Source organism: Periplaneta americana, chromosome 9, assembly GCF_040183065.1.
Source record: "Periplaneta americana isolate PAMFEO1 chromosome 9, P.americana_PAMFEO1_priV1, whole genome shotgun sequence".
In the NCBI taxonomy this organism is placed as follows: Eukaryota; Metazoa; Arthropoda; class Insecta; order Blattodea; family Blattidae; genus Periplaneta; species Periplaneta americana.
Genome location: NC_091125.1, coordinates 94,709,443 through 94,731,758, shown reverse-complemented (window position 1 = coordinate 94,731,758; position 22,316 = coordinate 94,709,443). Strand labels below are relative to the sequence as shown.

The 22,316-nt window shown below is 35.6% G+C and overlaps 1 protein-coding gene across 1 annotated transcript in view; it reads left to right on the top strand.

Moving 5' to 3' along the window:
• The first annotated feature begins 8,975 nt into the window (after positions 1–8,975).
• The window catches only part of LOC138706271 (dynein axonemal intermediate chain 7 homolog), a 90,968-nt gene continuing 77,627 nt past the window's right edge, over positions 8,976–22,316 (top strand). The window contains exons 1-3 of the mRNA XM_069835365.1: positions 8,976–9,236; positions 11,755–11,843; positions 13,963–14,051. Of these exons, the coding sequence (XP_069691466.1) occupies positions 11,802–11,843; positions 13,963–14,051 (131 nt within the window). The 5' untranslated portion in view covers positions 8,976–9,236; positions 11,755–11,801. The remainder of the gene's footprint in view (positions 9,237–11,754; positions 11,844–13,962; positions 14,052–22,316) is intronic.

The window sequence follows — 22,316 nt, the reverse complement described above, 5'->3', positions numbered from 1 at the left end:
ATATCACAAGAAGTCTGTGGGAATTAAAGGATAATACAGCGAATCTCTTTAAAGAAAGTGCCAAACAAACAACTTCTTCTTCTTATTCTTCTTCTTCACTTCAAGGATTAGGTTCATGTTGAACCTGTTCCGGCGCCCATTTCGCTCTTGGTCTTCCTACATCTCGTTTTCCTTTTGGTTTATATCCCATTGCTAAAGCTGGCAGTCTGTAGTTCGGCATCCTTTGCAGATGTTCACACCACCTTCTGTTATTTCTCTTTCATTTCTCCAGCAATCTCTAATTTCTTCTGTATATCTATGTTCTTCTTTTTATCTTGTATTGTACATCCTAGTGTACTTCTCATAAATTTCATTTCTACTACCTGGACTTTTGATTTATCTTTTTCTGTCATTATTCTGGCTTCACTTCCATAAGTTAGCATAGGTACTGCAATTGTATTGAAAAATTTTATCCGTGTATCTTTTCTTGTTTTGTTTTTTAAAGATCTATGGATTGTTCCACAGACATTTCGAAAGTTATTAAGTTTTTTATCCAGGTCTATATCTCTTTCATATGAAATGTAGCATCCTAGGTACTTAAAATATTTAACCTGTTCTATGATTATTTCATCGATTACTATTTTTGTCCTTATTGGGTATTTACCTTTAAATGCCATTGTTTTGGTTTTTTGAGCTGCAATTTTAAAATTATATTCTTTTGTTATTTTATTTAAAACATAAATTGATTTCTGTAATTTATCCTCACTGTCTTGGATAATTACTTTATCATCAGCATATAAAAAGGAGTTCAAGAAAGTGTTATTCTTTAAATATATTCCTGGATTAACATAAGATTTCCATGTTCTAAACATGTCGTCAATGTAAATATTAAAAAGTGTCGGCAAGATACTACAGCCCTGTCTTACTCCTTTATTAGTGGGAATCGCTTCTGTCAAGTTTCCTCCTATCACTAAGCATATGCTGGTTTCTTTGTAGAGAGATTTAATTGCTTCCACAAGGTGTTTCGGGTATCCCCTTCTTATAAGTATATTCCATAGTAGTTTTCTATCTATATTATCAAAGGCCTTTTCCAGATCTATGAAGGCTAAATGTGTTTCACAATTAAACTCTCTTCTTTCTTCTATTATTCTTTTGAGTGTGAAAACTGCATCCATGCAAGATCTTCCTTTCCTGAATCCTACTTGTTCTTCTGATATCAAGTCGGCTATTTTCTTTAGTCTTTCATTTAGCATTCTTGCATATATCTTGTAAGTGGTATCTAGCAGGCTTATCCCTCTGTAATTATTCGGATTTGTTCTGTCACCTTTCTTGTAAAGTGAGATGACTTTCGCCTGGTACCATTCTTTTGGGATTTGTCCGAGTTTCCAGCACATGTTGTACAGATGAAGAAGGCGGAGATGAAATAATATTCCTGCATATTTTAGTAATTCTGTATTTATACCATTAAGACCAGTTGCTTTCCGATTTTTTGATCGTTTTAAAGCTTCCAATAATTCTTCTATGGTGAGACTGTCCACTTCTTTGCAAGCGTAATTATCTGTTGCTCCTGATTCTTCCTCGTTATACCACAATTTTTTGTAGTGTTCTATCCAAGATTGTTTATCAATAGCATTTATTTGTATATTTTCTCTTTCATTCTTATTGAGTGTGTTTATTACTTTGTAGGCTAATGACTGCCTACCATGCAAATCATGTTCAATGTATCCAATAAACCTTTCCCAAGACTCTGTGTGTGCTTTCTTTATAATTGTTTTTGCTGCATTCCTGGCTTTTTTATATTCTTCCCGATTGTCTTCTGTGGGACTGTTTAAATATGTTTCATACTTTTTCTGTTTATCTTTTATACAACTTTCTATTTCTTCTGTCCAAATCTTTAATCCTTTTCTCTTTCTATACTTTTTCCTGTATCCCACAGATTCACTTGCTGCCTTTGTTATTATTTTCTTTATGTTTTGCCACTCTTCTTCTATGTTATCACTTGTGGTATGATCTTGGAGATATGTGTTAATTCTATTTTGATATAGATTTCTTATGCTTTCAGTTTCTAAAAGATATACTTTATATACTTCTTCGTTCTTATTCCTTGCTTGTGTTATTCTTTCTTTCTTCCATCTTGTTAGAAGTTTTATGCGGGAAATAACCAGGAAGTGATCTGATCCTATATCGCCACCTCTTTTAACCGTTGTATCTTCTATATGTTTTGCTATTTTTTTGTTTCCAATCACATAATCAATTACAGATCTACAGCCTCTGGCTGCCCAAGTAAATTTATGTATCAAACAAACAACAGTGGACAAATTCTTTATTAGGTTAGGTTAGTATATTATAGGATAAAAAATAATTGTGAATAGTGTGTGTTGTACATTAGATTCATCAGTCTAACCTCTAGAAATGTACTAGCTTCAATTATAATAAGGCGAAATATATAATTTAAATTTGTACTTATGATGAATAAATTATAATTTCCAATACAAAGGTGATACAGTACTATATAGTACAACCAGTTTTTCAGGGTCCCCCTTTGTAAGAAGTTTTACTGCTTAATAAGCTTAGTTTACAGATTTAAAAAAAATGTCTTAAGAAGCTTTCACTGTATTTCGCTTGTAAGTTTATGTTGAACTACTGATATTGAGAGACCAAAGGCTAGCCTAATTCCGCAATTGAGCGCCTTGTTTGGTTCCATTATCTTACTTTTAATTTAATTCATTCTACCTAATTTCGTGACATCTGTTATGAAACTGATTGGTCCAAATTGTGGAATAAATTTTTTAATAAATTAGTCCTAATTAAGACTCAATATTAGTCTAAATGGGAGAGATCCATTCTTTACTTATATATATTTACTTACTGGCTTTTAAGGAACCCGGAGGTTCATTACTGCCCTCACATAAGCCCGCCATTGGCCCTATCCTGGGCAAGATTAATCCAGTCTCTTATCATCATATCCCACCTCCCTCAAATCCATTTTAATATTATCCTCCAATCTACGTCTCGGCCTCCCCAAAGATCTTTTTCCCTCTGGCCTCCCAACTAACACTCTATATGCATTTCTGGATTCGCCCATACGTGCTACATGCCCTGCCCATCTCAAATGTCTGGATTTAATGTTCCTAATTATGTCAGGTAAAGAATACAATCCATGCAGTTCTGTGTTGTGTAACTTTCTCCATTCTCCTGTAACTTCATCCCTCTTAGCCCCAAATATTTTCCTAAGAACCTTATTCTCAAACACCCTTAACCTATGTTCCTCTCTCAAAGTGAGAGTCCAAGTTTCACAACCATAAAGAACAACCAGTAATATAACTGTTTTATAAATTCTAACTTCCAGATTTTTTGACAGCTGATTGGATGATAAAAGCTTACTTCTAGTCGCCCCTCTTCACTTTGTTGTAATGTACATATTTCTGTCCCATACATTGCCACACTTCACACAAAGCATTTCACTAGTCTCTTCCTTTATTTTTCCAGAGGTCCACAGAAGATGCTCTTTTTTCTATTGAAAGCTTCCTGTGCCATTCCTATCCTCCGTTTTAATTTCTGGCAATAGCTGTCACTACTTATTATACACCCCAAGTATTTGAAGCTGTTCAAATGTTCCACTCTCTCATTTCGAATTCGCACGTTTACCTTCTTTATTTTTCTTTCGATAACCATGGTCTTCATCTTGTTTCCATTTATCTTCATCCCATACTGCTCACAGCTGTCATTTAGCTCCATTAGCATATCCCTTAATATCATCTCGTCTTCTGCTAACAATGTCATATCACAGCAAATCTTTTGCACTTTATTCGTCACTTTATCACTTCTCCCATGCTCTGAAAACAGTTCTTCACTAAATCCTCCAAATAGAAGTTGAACAGGGTAGGTGAAAAATGGCTTTCTTGACATACTCCTTTCCCTATTTGACTCACCTCTGATATTTTTCTCCTACTCTGACTTTGACTCATTGTTTCATAATAACAATTACTGAATAGCCTTCTCACTTTCCGATTCACACCAATTTTTTTCAGAATTCCCATAAATTTATTCCAATACACTCTGTCAAACGCCTTTTCTAAGTCCACAAATATTACATACATTTATTCATTTTTCTGTAGGTATCTTTTTCTGATTATGTATTCTTCGCTGCAGTCCAGTTGCATCTCTCGTACATTTTCCTTTCCTGAAGCCAAATTACTCATCTTTCAGCTCTCCTTCCATTTCAGAATATAAACATCGATTCATTATTCACAAAAGAATCTTCGCAGAGTCCAGCTTCAGGCTGATTGTCTTGAACTCAATACATTTCTTGGCATTAATTTTCTTTGGTTTTGGCAGCAACACTGTCTCCGTCACTAATTCATGGATTCAGAATTATTCAAAAGAGTTTAAAAGTCCGAACCATTCAAATTCATGATGTGATATTGATTTATTAGTATTATTATATGTATACAGTCTGTGATTTATGGAGGAAGACGAGTTAATTTGTTTTGAACCGCCTGATCAATGATACTCATTTCCGTAGCTTTTGTGGATATGAAGTTGTAAAAGGAAAAAAAGGTCGCTTTTTTATTTAAAGAAGATGAATGAAGATATATTACGTATCTACACTGTTTATGTTCCATTAAGATAACTTGGCAGGTTTTGAATCCTCAATGTTGACATCAGCTTTTTAATTCTATACAACAATCAGATTTCCCAGTTCGATGAATGTGAAATGTTTACATTTCAATATTACCAGTACAGTATATATATATATATATATATATATATATATATATATATATATATATATATATATATATATATATATATATATATATTATATATATATATACTAGCCATACCCGTGTGCTCTGCTGCACCCGTTAGAAATAAATATAAAGTAATTACATAATTAAAATAGGACATTTGATCCAGGGAACATTCGTGTTTGATATAAGGATAAATCGTTTATTATGTTACTTAATTTAAATTGTATTTGCATAATTAAAATGCGATCATTTTGATCCAGAGACCACTCATTTGGTCATAAAAATTATTTTAGGAAATACAGGAAACGAATGTACAGAATAGCCTATCAAGTTTTCTGTGCATAAGAAGCTATTTTAATCTTACCTGTCCTCGATTCACTCAGAAGTTACTGTAATAACATTATAGCATTATGTCCATCTAGAGAAACTACACTTTCCAATGGTGAATTAATAATTAATTATACAAATCGGTTAATTTAGATTCTGATATTACTTCATACAAACACAGAAACATTATCTGTAGGCTATCTTTCATAGCTTTCGATTGTTGCTGTCCAAGGCCCCTTATAGACGAAGTCATTTGTTTTTTAATTCATTACACGGCCTTAGATGGCAGTTATTTTAATTTTAAAATTCATTTATCTCATTAAATATCAGTCCTATCAAAATTTTTCAAGGAATAAAACTTATCGGAAATTATTTTTAAAGACACTTTTGTTAGGTAACATTTTTCACAAAAATCAATAATAAGCGAGAAATTTCGATTTATTTAATTCAGGCCCCCTTATAACCCCCCTTTTAAATAATGTATTTTGAATGCCATATAGCCTAAAATCTAAGTTACAATGAACTTAATTTATATTCCAATTTTCATATAAATTGGTTCAGCCATTATCGCGTGAAAAGTTAACAAACATACAGACAGACAGACATACAAACAAAAATTTCAAAAAAGCGATTTTCGGTTTCAGGGTGGTTAATTGTATATGTTAGGACCAATTATATTTGGAAAATCGAAAATTACCAGAAAAATTTCGGCTACAGTTTTATTATTAGTATATATATATGGAATTGTAATTTCGCATCACGTGCCCTCTTTCCCCTTAACCTTTGGAACAGTCGTGGAAAGATGGTATGGACAGGATGTCTCCTACATTGGTACTTGACCCGATACAATCTGTGAGCTGTTCGAAAATTAGGTCTGCATATTCTACTCTTGTGTACTCCTCCATTTCACAAGGACTGATCGACTGGACACTGCAACTTGTACACATACACTGCTGTCTACAGAGTGCATATCAAGACCGATCATGCCCGTTACACATTATGCCATCTGCATTGCTTTAGTGTTGTTTCCTGTCCCACCCCTCAGACAACGCACTGAGCGGAATACTGTAGGTAGACAACGTAAACAACGTCAAATGAATACAGTCTGTGTAAGATGTACAGATAAATACACATAAATAAGGTGTACAGAGGAATAAAATTATTTCATTTCCACACACTATTTTTGCTTGTAACTTTCGACTCAGTCATTTCCGGACCAGGGTTCCTTATCTAAAATTGATACATGTGCCCTTCCCCATAATCCCTGAAAGTTTTTAACACTAGCCCAGAAAAACCCTATATACACACTATATAACAATGTTGTTTGTAGAGTTCTATTTTCCAAATAGAATGGTACTTTTTCTTATGAAAATATATAATTTAATTTCTTTTCATATGAGAGAACTATTACAGATGGACTTTGAAATATATTAAAGTCAAAAAATAAAATATAAACTTCTGAATACATTAAACAAAACAAAATAAACAAAAACATGTCCAATTTCTATGTAACAGTCTTGTTCGTATACTTTGATTATTTACAATTGTGAAAAACAATATCTTGTAGCATAACCTTTCGACTTTATTACTGCTTGGCATCTCCTTCTCATTGATTTTATCAAGTTTTTACACTGCTCTGGTTTGATTTTAGCCCATTTTTCTCTCACTGTATGTTTCAATTCCTCTATGATTGTACACTTCTGCTTTCTCACATTCCTTTTCAAACTTCGCCACAAATGTCCAGTGGGGTTTAAGTCTGGTTGGTGATTGAGGAGGTGTTCGCAGTTGCTGGGTGTTCCATATGAGCCAATGCTTATTAATTTGAGCAGTATGTTTACTGTTATTGTATTGTTGGAACATATACACAGGTGACATCTCCATTTTTTGTGCATTCTGCCTAACGTGAGGTGTACGAACAACACTGTTATGTACTGTACATACAGTCCCCATCAAAAAGAATGAGACGATTCTTGACGATGCGAAAATCAAAGTTCTATAGTTGACATAGCCATGCAAGAAGACTCTGGCCATGCATGCTTATTTTCACCAAGTATATACGCCAGTGTAAACTGTTATCAGTTGTCTGTTTCATAAATAGGCCTCTGTTTACGTCCATGATTTTCCATCTTTTATGAAATACCGTGCCATGCAAAAGTTACTTGCGAAAGGGAGAAAACAATATTAATAATTTTAAAATGAAAGATGTAAGACCATAACAAAGACTATAAGGACCACGACAAAGACAAAAAGGACAATGACAATAGCCACGATAAGAATCAGACATGGACCACAATAAGTACCATGACAAGGATAATGATAAGAATCACAACAAGGACCAAGGCCACGATAAGAATCTTGACGAAGACAACGAGGGCCATGACCAAGATGAAAAGGATCACGAAAAAGACAACAAGGATCACGATAAGAAACATGACAAAGACAAGACAAGAACGATCACGATAAAGACCATGGCAAAGACAACAAGGACGACTAACAGCACGAAAAGTATCACGACATGGACCGTGGTAAGGACCACAGTAAGAATCACGAAAGGACTTCATTATGGACAATGACAAAGACAACAAATACCATGATAAGGACCATGACAAAGATAACAAGGAGAACGATAAGGACCATTTTAATGACAAGCACCACGAAAAACACGAGGATCACGATAAAGAACATGACAAAGGTAGTACGGACCATGACGACAAAAAGGATTACGATAAGGACATGACAAAGAGCCACGATAAGAATCACAACGATCGCGATAAGGACAACAAGGGCCAAGATAAGGATCACGATTATAATCACAATAAGAACCATGATATGAAGTACGACAAGGATGACGACATCGACCACGACAAGCACCATGAGCCATGTCGTGGTCCTTACCGTGGTTCCTGTTGACTTTGTCGCTGTCCTTATCATAATCTGTCTTGTTTTTGTTATGGTCCTTATCTTGATACGGTACCAGTATTTGTTGTTTGTCATATTAAAAAAAACTCACCCCATTTGGCACAGATGCATTATAGGGGCTAATCTCCTTATTGGTTGAATGGTATGAATACTAGCCCCGATGATCCGACATGTAGCACATGATGGAAAAAAAGCGGGGTGTCGGGCACTGAAAAGTGCCTTTTCGAAAGCATAGTGATGCGCCTTTAACAAACGCAGTGTACGTACTTGCTAATAATCCCTTTTTATTTGTCGTTATTTACGTAAAAATGATACGCCAAAAAATTATAATAATTTCGTACTCACTCCACTTCCTATATTCACATTTGTTTTTCAGTGACTTTTTAAAGAATGTACCGGTATTTAAAAGACTAATTTAGAAACATGTTACATAAATCATCCTTGTGCCAAAAAAAATGCTCCCTGGACCAAATTATCGTTGAGATATCTATTGTCAATTGCTTGTCAGTAGACATTGACTGACGGGTATATAAGGACTGGTGCTCTTACGGGTGGAGGTCGGGGTTTGGGATTGCTCACAAGCAACAAGTTATAATAAATATGTTTAGGGTTAGTATAAAACTGACCTATGTCTCCTATAGTGGGCGGGACATAAGTAACATTCACCCAAAAATATAATAAAAAGTGACTAAAATCACATTAGTAACAACACAGTCTACTATATACAGTCACGATGCTTGAGTTTTGAGGGTGCTAGAAACAATAGACTATGACGGTACTATTTTGCATTGCCTGTAATGAGGCGATATTAGCGATCCTAAGACTGCACATAATTGTAACATCATTTTCCTTATCGGATTTTTTTTGCGATTGCTTACGAAGTATAAAAAGAGGTGTTTTTTATGTATACGTGTATTGCCTTAAATCCGTTGGCATTGTACAAAAAATTCAATAAAATGTACAATGACGTCAGATTTTACTTATGCGTGGCTACGTTACTTATGTATTGGGCGGGAATGAGCGAAAATGATTTCACTGCTCCTGCTACCAGATACCTTACTATTATACTAAGGTATTTGCTGCTACTGTCGTGGTGCCGAGTGTCCATGGAAACGGGTGAGTATAATAACGTAAACAACTTGGCTACCGCATTGCGTGTAACAAACAGAAGGGACATAGCAGCACATGTCATGGAACTAAAAATCAACTAAATGAAACGCAGGTAAAAATCTTCTTCAGTGCAGATAGTGCCTCAGGGTAAGTATCATCTTAATGTAGGGCGAAATCAATCTAAAAGCGAAAAGTAAAATAAAAGCATTTGAGTATTGTTAGGTTATCTTGCAATGCTGTCTGTGGACCCTCACTCCGCAGTACAAATGTTTATGCATAAATAGTTACGTAGGTACTTGAACAAGCTGTGACAATCTACTTTTCCCAATCGCCAAATTAAGTATAGAGAAGAGTCATTTTGTGTCAAAAATTGCCGATAATCGCATTGAACTAAAGAGTAATCTCTTAATCTTAATGTTAAATTCTAGGTAACAATCAATTACGGTACTTATTGCTAACGATATTTTCGGCTACAGAAATTTCTTCTCATCAATAAGGTTATCATAATTTATTAATATGCGAACATGAATCCATTTGAAAGGAGTCTTGGAACATATTGGGCAGTAGCGGCTCTTTGTTTTTAAAAAAAATGGGAGACACAAGATTTTAACTTCAGTCATACCAAACAAATAAAAACAAAAGATCTCATCTGACACTTTTTAAATCATCATTACGGTGATTCTCCATAAAAACTGTACCCAAGAAGGCACAATTTTCTTTTACTTCATTGGTTTCTGTGAGATGTATAATTACAGTGATCAACAGATGGTTTTAGTTTTCAGCCACAAATAGGCCTACTTTTAACGTTTCTTTTGGTATTTGCTTGTATATTCCAATGCACTATTGTAGCCTCCCCCACCCTCACTTGTTACTAGTTAGGCACCGACATAACATGGGAGTGGTTCAGAACGAACTATAATTAAATAATTAACGAATTAATTGAGAGATCCAACGAAAGGTGGTGTTTGCTCTCAGCTGTTCTGTTCTAACCACTGAGCTACGCCGAAGTTCAATCCACAGCACCGGATCGAATCCCTCTCTAGTGTTTTTTCTTTCTTCCTATAATGGCAGTTGAATTAATATAGGTATGTCAACATATATGTCGAACTTGGAGTCAGGCCACAAAGGGGAAAAGCACTAGAGGAGAGGGTTTCGATCCGGTGCTATGGATTGAACTTCGGCGTAGCTCAGTGGTTAGAGCACTTGGTACGTAGAACCAAGGACCTGGGTTCGATCCCCAGCGCAGGAGCGAATTTTTCTCCTTCAATAATACTCATTGTTACCGTAACAGATATATCCTGTAGGACTGAAAATTAATCTTTACGTATAATATAGGAGGATTATGACGAAAGTGTAATGGGGGGTTATGGGATGCTTAAGTCCTCCGTAATGTTGTATATGAAATGGATATTGATTTTGCACGTAGGCCTACAGCAAGTATTAATACACAAATATATGCATAATAAGACGTTTTCATTTCACCTTCAACTTGTTCTAATAGCTTAGTTAGTAGAGAACGAGTGTGGAGAATGAAGAGGAGACTTACGATGGTTCGAGTCTCCTCAAGATAATAAAATTTAAGATATAATAAAAAAAGAAATGTAAGTTTAAAAATTAGATATATAGAATGAAGAAAATATAAAAGAAATGTGACTTAATTAGTTGCATAAAAAAGAGAGGGGAAGAGAAAAAAGGAAAGGAGGGAAGAAGGGAAGGGAAGGGAAGGGAAGGGAAGGGAAGAGAAAGAATATATTTTCACAGATTTGTAATAGTTTATGATGTCACCTATGATGAAATTAATTCCCCATCCAAATTCTCTACTACCAACTCTCTTTTTCCATGAGCATCATTTTCTAGGAAATTACAAATTAATTTAATGAATAATAAAAGAATATACAAGATGAATAAGTAATAAATAAATTAAGCATGGCATTAGGGCTATGGTACATACCAAATTTAAATATATATTGTTCAACGTGACCACCCTCTGCTTCCAGACATTTCTTGCACTTTTGGATAAAGAACTCAAATGTCACTGACACTTTAGTCTGTAAGTTTTTGCTTACAGCAATTCTTTTTTTATTACACATAGATCTCGTAGATCTCCACTTACGAAGAAGTTTATAAGTGTACGATTGTCAAGGAACTCATGTTTCCAGATGCTCTCGTCTAAAACCTTTCTTTCTCACTAAATATTCCACAATACAAATTCTCTGTGCTATAGTGAAAAACATTTCACTTTCTTTATTTGCCAAATACTAACACTCGTTCACATATTAATAATGCCACACTGCACACAACCCACGACTGATACATCTGCACTTCACCAAACTGGGCTGTTGACTGTCTGTAAGATTCTTCGTCACACCTTAACACAATATTCATGTCCTTGTGTGTGCTTCTGGAAACTCCACTCCTGTCTCATGGTGTAAACATACTAGAACTAAATATTTGGCTGATTATCTATAGCCAAGCATTCGTTTGGTAGAAATTGACCTAAAATAAAATAAACTTATGAATTATGTACTGAATTTCCCAAGGTGTTTCTGTGTACTGAGTGAAAAACGAATGGTAATAATAACAAAGCAGCAATATGCTTATCGCAATTTGTAACCTTATTTTTAATTTTTTAGTCAATGTAATCCATGTGTTTTTCTTATTTCAGGGCGAAGAGAAAGTTTTCCATTATCTTCAAGAAATAAATAGGCAATTATGGTAAAGAAAGGAAAAGACAAAAGTACTAAAGAGCCTAAAGTATGCATGCATATTTTATTTTGCTTCAGTATCTAGGTTTTTATATTAGAGAGTGTGGGCAGCACAAATAGGGAGAGAGTTTTAATATGAACTCTGTCCTTTCTTTTGTACTCTTCCCCACCTCACACAAATATTTAATTATGATAGTATTGTTATATTTAGTTCACAACTTTTCTTAGCAATTATTTCACAGCCTCTCTTATCACTGTCACGTTGTAACTGATTAAATCTTCATTAAATTTTTGCCTTCATCTTGTTTTTTTATATTCTTATTAGAGGACCTTGCCGTCCTCTATTGAATATTATTTAATCAATTACTTTATGTAGTCATCACGTAAATACTTATTAATGGAGAAAAATTCGTTTCGGCACTGGGAATCGAACCCAGGACCCTCAGCTTGGCGCGCAGAGTGCTCTTACCATCTGAGCTATGCTGGGATTCGATTCATAGTGCCGTCCGAACTCTTCTGCTTTGTATCGTCAATGGCCTACTACAGGTACCTGCATTTTAGACATATATGTCATATTTGCAGAAGCGCATATTTTAATGCAGACGTGAGCATTTAAAGAGATGCGCTGTACTACTCTGATTGCTGCAACACGCATCACCTGTTAACGTGATACTCAGTGGTGGATCGTGTGAAGTATTGAAACACAGAATGTTAAGTAATTACGCAGGACAAAAAGATACACAGTTTTCTACAGATGTTATTTTTATGAATAATGACAATGAAAGAAAACAAAATTTCCAAAACAAATAGAAAAACTATTTTACAAAAAGCTGAAATATAACTGTATTTCTAATTTAAATAATTACTGTAAAAACCCTATAAAATGATATAAAACGTACAATTCCACAACAGTTAAAAAGTAATGCCATAATATGAACCTATTTGTTTTGAAAGGGCATCAGTCACTAATTTGCATCCTTTGAAAATAAAATTAAGAAACTAAGGAAAAATAGATTCTTAACAAAATATCAAGCACATTACTAAGAAACATAAAAACAAGAATTAGGCTATTTTTTAAACTTCTTACTGTAGTTCTTTGTTGTTTTTGTCAATTTACGTCAATTGACTCATGCCCTTAAAAGAAAGGATTCGTTTATTCTTCTTCGTCACGTAAATCAGCAAGTGTTTCAAAATTTGGAGTTATGTCAGACATTGCAATTGTGAGCTGATAGAATAAATTTTCGTCTGAAATGCGTGATCTTGATTTGGATTTTACAATGGCCAACCGAGAAAAAAACTGTTCACAAATAAAGATTGAGCCAAACATAGAAGCAATTTTCATAACAAAACTCTGAAGATGTGAATATTTTACTTTGCAAAGTTGTTTAAGCTTATATACATCTAAACCAGCCATATTTGTGCACTTGCACTTGGGGTTTCGCGGCCAGACGCGCTAACCGTTACTCCACAGGTGTGGACTACTATTATTATAAAAAATAAAAAAAAAAAAAAAAATTGTTCCATTAAAACGAGTCTTTTCATAATGTCGCTCAACGTGCTAGGAAAATTTTGTAGCATAATAAGCACCTAACGCTTTCCCTTTCTTCGCAACAAAAGAATTCATTTTCCCATTCTTTGTGGAAATAATATTTTTGGACTTTTTTACTTCAGGAGCTTCCTTAGAGAGCGACATTTTTTTTTAGTGAAATCCATCGCTGGCTGCCAGTGCTTCAATCGGTCGGACAGGTACCCAAGCTAGGGGTGTGGAGGGAGGGAGATCACGTCCTTGCGTTCGACTCCGTTCGACATGTACTACTGATGCCCACATCTGTTTTAATGTCTTCATGACCATTTCAATAACAGTTTTAGATCATTGTTGACTTGAATAAGGATCTTAATCACATTTGTAAGTCTTGTTCTTCTTTGGTTATTGTTGCAAGATTTGTAAGAGAAACAGTAAAGCTTAGTGTTACGACACATCATAAACATGAAGCTTATTATGTGTTAACATCATTTTGTTTCAGTGCACATTGTAATTGCTTCATTTTAAATGTGTATCATTTTCAGTTGTCCTTTTAACATAAAATATGTAAATATGTAAAATATTTGACGTATGCAGTAACACATATAAGTGATGCTTAAAATTAAATTGACTATTCTGTCTGTAGGCACCGAAAAAGAAACTCACGAAAAAGGAAAAATTGCGTCTGGCAGCAGAATTGGCAGAGCAGCAGAGAATTGAACAAGAACAAGAAAGGTAAAAAGAAAGATAAAAAAAGCAGTCTTATGAAGCCACTATAGATTAAGAAGTAGATTTAAGAACAGTGAAGGATTCTCTAGTTTAGCATTACACAGAGAGAGTTTGATGTTGTTAGTAGTTATATAAAATTTAAATAAAGTACACCTGTAATACAGCTAATAAAAGAACAGCACAGAAACTCCTATTTTTGTGCATATTACATATACAAATTATTAAAGATTTAAGATTAAAAAAATTAAAAATTGAATTATTGTCAGATTAATGAGCATACAAAATGAAACACTCGAGCAAATGTTATTCAAGATAATAACTGGTTTGTGATCTTAGCACAGTATACTGTGATCTGAGAGAAATAACTATTAGTAGAATTTCCACGATAATGGAATTTAGTTATATTAAATAATTAATTACGGTTAATAGAAAATGACAGCATTCAAAGACGATGTTGTTGTTGTTGGTCAACTGTCTGAAGAGAGGTTTCAACCTCACAAGTGATACCAAGAAGACACCACTTATGAAGCAACTACGCCAAGAAATAATGGGATAGGGTGGCCATTTCCTTTTCCCCTCCATTGCATACATTACCAACTAGCTACATTTTACAGTAGTCAGACTTCAGATGCATATAAACAATTGTTCTTCCTCTGACACATCGTCAAGTGAGATGTACTGCCTGATAATAGATTTACATATCAGCCAGAACCTCAATCAGAGGATTCAGAGACGATAATAAATATATTATATACATATATACATACATACATTTATATACACACACCAATCGGCCTGGGTAGCGCAGTTGGTAATAATAAATATATTATATACATATACACATAGATACATTTATATACACACACTCCAAACGGCGTGGGTAGCGCAGTTGGTAATAATAAATATTGTGACATCCGGGAGTCGATCGCGCGTCCCACAGAGGGCAGGGAGCGCGAGAGATGGGCGGCGCGGCGGGGGAAGTTGCGCGCGCATCTGGTGCATGGGCATTTGCGGTGTGGTACGAAGCAACTCAAAGCTGCAGGTGCTGCGCTGGCGAGGTGAAGGGGGGAATGAAACCTCCCGAACAGAAGTCTGTAGAAGCAGAAACTTCGAGGGTTGAAGGTTCGCGAAGTGTGGTTTAACTAATAAAAAGCGAGCAGCCTTTGAAGAGCCAGTTGTTTGTATTGGACAGCGAGTTCAACTTTTGAATCAGCAGCGCCCAGGAGTCTAGGGTTCGACACGCGAGTGAACTTGAGCAGCATCCAGGCGGAAGCAACGCAGTTGGAAGTCTTGAGTTCGAGTGCAGTGGACTGTCTCTGGAAGTCTTGGGTTCGATATACTGTGAACTTGAGTTAATGAGCTAGAAGAACTAGCCAAGGCAAACGAACTGTGAACTGAGAACTGACAGTTTTGTTTTGTAAATAGTGCTTTGTGAACATTAGTGGAGATTAGCAGTACATTGTTGTTCTCAATAATCCAAGTGAATTGTCATTGTCGTCTGTGGAGTACAATAACGAATACTGTGTTGCTGTGTGGAGTGAAATACCCATTGTTGACGGGAGTGTTTTAAATTCAGTTATAGAAAGTCATTATTGTTGTGAATAAAAGTTACATTATTGTTTGAATTAAAAGTCACAATATATTATATACATATACACATACATACATTTATATACGCACATACCAATCGGCCTGGGTAGCGCAGTTGGTATAGCGCTGGAGCAAAAAGAAAAATTAAAATATAAAGGTCACATTTCTAAAATACAATATTTACACCACACTCTATGAATAATATGCCAGAACATTAAACGAAATCTTGCTGTATTCAAAATAGTCAGCTCATGAGTGGGAATTTGCACCTGTCTCCCACCCTTAAAAGGAATATATAGAAATCATGATTATCACTGAAGTTTTCTTCTCAGTTTACATAGATGTCATTGAGGTCTGAACTGTGACAACACTGGAAAAATCGCTGTGATAGATAATAGGGATTTTTTCACAGTGTAACTTTTTTGTGTTTGGATGATTCTTGGTGATTGCGTATGTTGTAACACCCTGGCATTCCCAGAGTCATTCATTAAAGATGATAGCAATACATGCCACATTCCAAGGGTAATGTCATCATCAGTTCTGATTTAGAAGTTTCTTGTTCCTGCAAGTCCCAGCTTGTCTGGGTTCTTGAAATCTTCAATGCGTGGTAATTTTATAAAATTAAAGAATACAATTGTTCTTTGCAAAAGATATATATATATATATATATATATATATATATATATATATTGGCGCCATTTTGAATATTCTGGTCGAGTCGGGGAGTTGCGCGCACATTTGGCGAGAAGGAAGACGCGGGAAAACGGAAACACGAACCCTTGACGCTGGAGCAAGGGGGGAGAAAAGCTGTAGTGGCTGGGTGGAAGTAAGGCAGCATCTGGGAGCGGATTGTTGTGGAGGTCCAGAAGCTTCGCGATGCAGAACATTCTAGATGTTCGTGGTAAATAAATAACACCGTGAGTTGCTGACGAAAGTAAGTTAGTCTTCAGTCACCCTTCAAGTCTTGTCTTGGACAGTGGCGACGTAACCGGAGGATCTGAGTTCGGCATGCAGTGAACTTGAGTGAGTCCGTAATTGGGCAGTGGCCAGGCGAAGGCGACGTATCCGGAGGATATGAGTTCGACGTGCAGTGAACTTGAGTGAGTCCGTAATTGTGGCAGTGTCCAGGCGAAGGCGACGCATCCAGAGGATCTGAGATCGATGTGCAGTGAACTTGCACAGTGAGCTAGAAGAACTAGCCAAGGCTAGTGAATTGTGAATTGAGAACTGACAGTTTTGTTCTGCATTTAGTGCTTTGTAAACATTAATTGAAATTAGGAGTGCATTGTTGTTCTTCTCAATAATACACGTGTATTGTCATTGTCGTCGTGTGGAGTGCAATAACGACTATTATGTTGCTGTGTTGAGTGGAATACCCATTGTTGTAGGGTGAATTATTAAGAAATAAAAGTCACATTGTTGACAGGTGTGGTGGTAAAAGTAGAATAAAGTCACAAAATATAGTATAGTAAAGAACTGTTTTCAGAACATGGGAGGAGTGATAGTAGGAGGAAGAAGAATAAAATGCATGAGATTTGCTGATGATATGGCGTTGTTAGCAGAAGAGGAAATGATACTAAAGGATATGCTACTGGAGCTAAATGACAGCTGTGAGCAATATGGGATAAAGATTAATGCAAATAAGACGAAGAGCATGGTCATAGGAAGAAAAATACAAAAGATAAACTTGCGAATTCTAAATGAGGCAGTAGAGCAAGTGAACAGTCTCAAATACTTGGGGTGTGCTATAAAAAGTAACATGAGCTGCTGCCAGGAAGTCAAAAGGAGGATAGCAATGGCCAAGAAAGCCTTTAATAGAAAAAAGAGCATTTTCTGCGGATCTCTGGAAAAAGAACTAAGGAAGAGACTAATGAAGTGCTTTATATGGAGTGTGGCATTGTATGGGGCAGAAACATGGACATTGTGACGAAGTGAAGAGAAGCGAATAGGAGCATTTGAAATGTGGATATGGAGAGGAATGGAATGTGTGAAGTGAACAGAGAGAGTAAGAAATGAAGCTGTGTTGAAAATAGTGGGTGAAGAAAGAATGATACTGAAACTGATCAAGAAGAGAAAAAGGAACTGGCTGAGAAGAACCTGCCTACAGAAGGATGCACTGGAAGGAATGGTGAATGGGAGAAAAATTCGGGGTAGAAGAAGATATCAGATCATAGACAACATTAAGATATATGGATCATATGAGGTAACGAAAAGGAAGGCAGAAAATAGGAAAGATTAGAGAAAGCTGGGTTTGCAGTGAAAGACCTGCCCTTGGGCAGAACACTAAATGAATGGATGAATATATACGGTATATAGATATCGGAGCAAAACCAGAATGAATCCGAAGATCACATCAAAAGGCATAATACAGCCCGTAATGTACTGAACACAAATCTTCGTTTTGAGACCTAAACCATTACTTCTAACTGGTCACAGTGATGTGTTCAGTCTTCTCTTTCACATATTCCATAACCCATGTTGAATCTTTCGTACACTACTTTTAACACTTGAATAGTAGGCTAGTAGCCTCTGAGGATGGTGTCGAATAGCACCAAAACAGCTGTAAGCCGCACTTGCTTACATAATTAACATGAGTAAGATCGCCATTTAATCAATTATTTATATTCCATAACATTCGATTACTGGTATTGAGATTTTATAAAAATCAGTAATGAGTGTTAAATTGTTAAATTCTTTTAAATTAATCGTCTTTATCAATATGAACTATATAAATTAGCAGTATATTTAATCAAAACATTTCAATGTTTCTCATCACGAGCTCACTGTTGTATATGTTTATCGCTCTTCTGCGAATTGAATTGATATACCGCTGCCATATCTTATATAAACAATAGTGATTAGCGCAGCAAGTATACTAAAAACAAAACTACTAGTCTGTATTATCTACGATGTGTCCCAAGAATGTTTACGTAGGTGAGTCATTTGTGGAAGAATATAGCCGATAGTGAGTGCATATTAGTGAAGTGCAATGTTCGAACATGAGAGGAGATATCAAAATATTAAAAACTTCGCCCTACTCTATAGGCATCTCAACTGTACGTGGAAATGAAGCATGTAAATTAAAATAACCGAGTCTGTTGAAAGTCTGTAAGAGACCTTATGTTCGGTTCATATTTGCCGAATTCCTGTAGAACTGAAGCTCCCTTTGCTTTTTTTCAATCTTTCTCTTTCCTTACATATTCTCAGTGCCCTTTTTCCTTAGTTCCACCTCTCCCTACGCCTTTATGCTTTAGCTGCAAAAGTATGTCAGGGCACATACCTTGCGAAGTTACGCACAGTCATGACTAAATGAGTATAGGTAATTTTTCTTGTTATTAATATGACTAAACATTCAGCAAAACCAGGTGGCCCGGGTTCGAATCCCGGTCAGGGCAAGTTACCTGGTTGAGGTTTTTTCCAGGGTTTTCCCTCAACCCAATACGAGCAAATGCTGGGTAACTTTCGGTGCTGGACCCCGGACTCATTTCACCCGCATTATCACCTTCGTTTCATTCAGACGCTAAATAACCTAGATGTTGATACAGCGTCGTAAAATAACCCAAAAAAAAATTCACCAAAATATACGAATAAATAAATCAAACAAAATATATTTTTAAAAGTGCATATGCTCATTGTACCGACTGGTATTGTGCAATGTTCAAACATGAGAGAGGAAACCAAGACATTACAAACTTTGTCTCATTCCATATGAAAATCTAATGGCAAGATATGTGCTCAAATCCTTAAGCAGTTTAAAATAGTGGATATGAGGTTGACAACCAAGACATTACAAACTTCGTCTTATTTTATATAAAAACTAATCGCAAGTTCTATTCTAAAACATGAAATGGTGGGTGTGGAGGACAGCGAATATTTTATAATAAGGTGGAACAAACACGACAGGCCTTCTTCTGCAGAGCGAACATTGACGAATGTCGAAATTCGTCATACTCGACAAACTTGAACCAAACATAGTGCCTGTAATGCACAACACTAGTACTTCCATCATCCGTATAGTCACACATCTATTGTTACCGCAGCTGTGATTCATTTGAATATTATGTGAAGAATATAATTATAACTATTTTCTGTCGGTACAGTAACAACTGTCATGTATCTTTTTAATATACTGTGATGTACCTATATGTACGTATATTTTTGTCGATGTTTAATCATATTTTTGTAATTAAAATTCTGTCCTTACATATAAATAAAACTTCACAAGATTTGCTCTAATATCCTTACTCAGCTAACAGCATGAAGGGATGGGATGGGAGGGGAGAGGGGGGTAGGAGAGGAGAGCGAACTTCAAGGGCACAGATCATACAAGGTGCAAGTTCGAGCGAGCTGTGAGAGATCCGCTTTTTCAAAGCAAACTTCGGTTCTTGTCTTGAAATGCACAACATTAATGTATATATAGCTTCAGTATCAAAGAGTTGCCCTTGTTAATCTCTAGAGTGAGACGATAGTTAATTAGGTCGCAGATGTATCTGATATGTTATCCTTATGACTTGTAGTTGTCTAAGATTCTGGAGCTATCATACACGTGTATCAGTCGCCATACCTGTGAATCACGTATCGGTTGGAGGTGGTGATTTCTCGGAGCTGTGATTTAGGACCTATAATCACAGTCAGAACCAGCGACAAACCTACCACAGCGAAAAAACCAGAGGTCTTCAAATCACACCCCATCACTAGTTAAAATCTTGTTCTGGCTGATTACCAGGTTGGCTTTTTCTGAGACTTTCTCCAAATGTAAGACAAATGTCTGGTAATCTCATGGCATATCTTCAGTCTTATCTCGCCAAAAGCACCTCGCTATTATCACATCCATGAATGTCACTAACCTTGCAGTTGATATAGTGTTTTTAAATAACTGATTAAAACAAACAAAAGTAAAAAAATCGACAGGTGCATAGCTTACTATGTTACATGTCTTTACTTGGAAGGGTTGACGAACAACGTGCAGAAGAAGAAAAATGAGGAGAATACAGAGAGAACAAGGGAAATTCAAAGAATACAAGGGAAATGCAATGCATACAAGGAGAACATTTGGCATACAAGAAGAACAAGGAAAATGCAAGAAAAACAATGGGAATACAAGGACAACAAGGGGAATTCAAAGAAAACAAGTGGAATGTAAGGGGAACAAGGGAAATACAAGAAGAATAAGAGGAATATAAGGAGAACAAGGGTAGATTTGCATTTTTATGTGACAGTTATTTCCCATATTACCTGCCCTCTCATACCTAGTGAGGAGAATGGTATAGTTCATCAAAAAATCACTGTACAGTTCAATGATGCAGAGCATGTTTTGCAGTGGTAAACATTGTTACGCAACATACTAGTAAAGCAATAATTGAATAAAAGATTTTAAAATGTTGGAAGATAATAAGCCTATATTGTACTGATAATATTTATTATGAAAATTCGTTAATGTTATCATTTAACTGGACAGTGGACAAGTATAGGCGTATCAGGAACTGAGAAATGCAAGGAGAGAAAGTGAAAGTTAGGAAAGGGAGTAGAACTTTGTATAAATGGTGTAAAATTGAGCGTAGATAATGAATGTGCTGAAGCTCTAAAAAATTAAGAACCGAAATTTCTAGTTCGGTGATGGATATTGCTCATTGTGATTATATAGACGAAAGATATGTCTGGTGGCATTAGCCTTGAATCGGGAGAAATAGAAGATAGCAGTAATGATAGCCTTCACAAAAATATGATAGTGAAAAGAAGTTACTCAATTCTGTCTTGAAATCTGAGATTTAGCAAATGACTTGCGACCTTGAAAAATAGGCGGCAGCCAGAGTCTAAGTGCTAATTGAAAGATTTGTTTAAAGAGATCTCTGATATGTCTGATAACGCCCCATTTAATGACAGAAGAGCTTTTTCGATAACAGCTTTATTTTCAAAACTCAAGAATGGAGAAAATGTTCCTAGGGACTGTCTAGGAAACAAATCATTCACTAGAGGTAGGCCTACTTTTCCCCATTTACATTTTATTTGTTCATAATTCTGAATTCCAAAACTCCATTTTACTTTCTGACAAAGAACGGAAGAAAGAATTCGTATCGTAAGATGTAATTATAACAAACTTCCAGTTCATGAAATGAGTGCTCTTCACAAAAAATGTCATATTAAATGGATAGAATTAAAAATAAGGCTTCATCATGGAACTGAATTCCTTGCCAATTCGACTCTGAAGTTTCCTCTACAGTGAAATAATAGAGAGAGATATATTTGAGAGGATTTTTTTCTATTACGTTATTTATTGATGAAAGGGACGTTAAATTTTGGGAGTTATTCTGCCAAATTAGGGTCACCGAACAAGGCAACTTCCTTGTAACCAAAGTTCAAGAATCTAAAGACGAGAGACTTCAAGCTCACTAGACCTGTCAGCAGATTAAAAAAAATCATTAGGGCTTGCAGCTGCAAGATTCTTTGGTACCGGTGTGGTACTTCTTGAAAGAGAAAACTCAAATATTTTGCAATACTGACAGATACTACTCCAGATATATCACACAAATATGTTAAAGAGCTTATCCCCCATAACATTAATATTAATAAAATAAAAACTAACAAGATAGAAATATAATAATAATGGGCAGATGACTTTAATTATAACAACATGTTTTAGACTGTGATTCTTGATTTAAAGTAATGGAGAGGTTTTTAAGC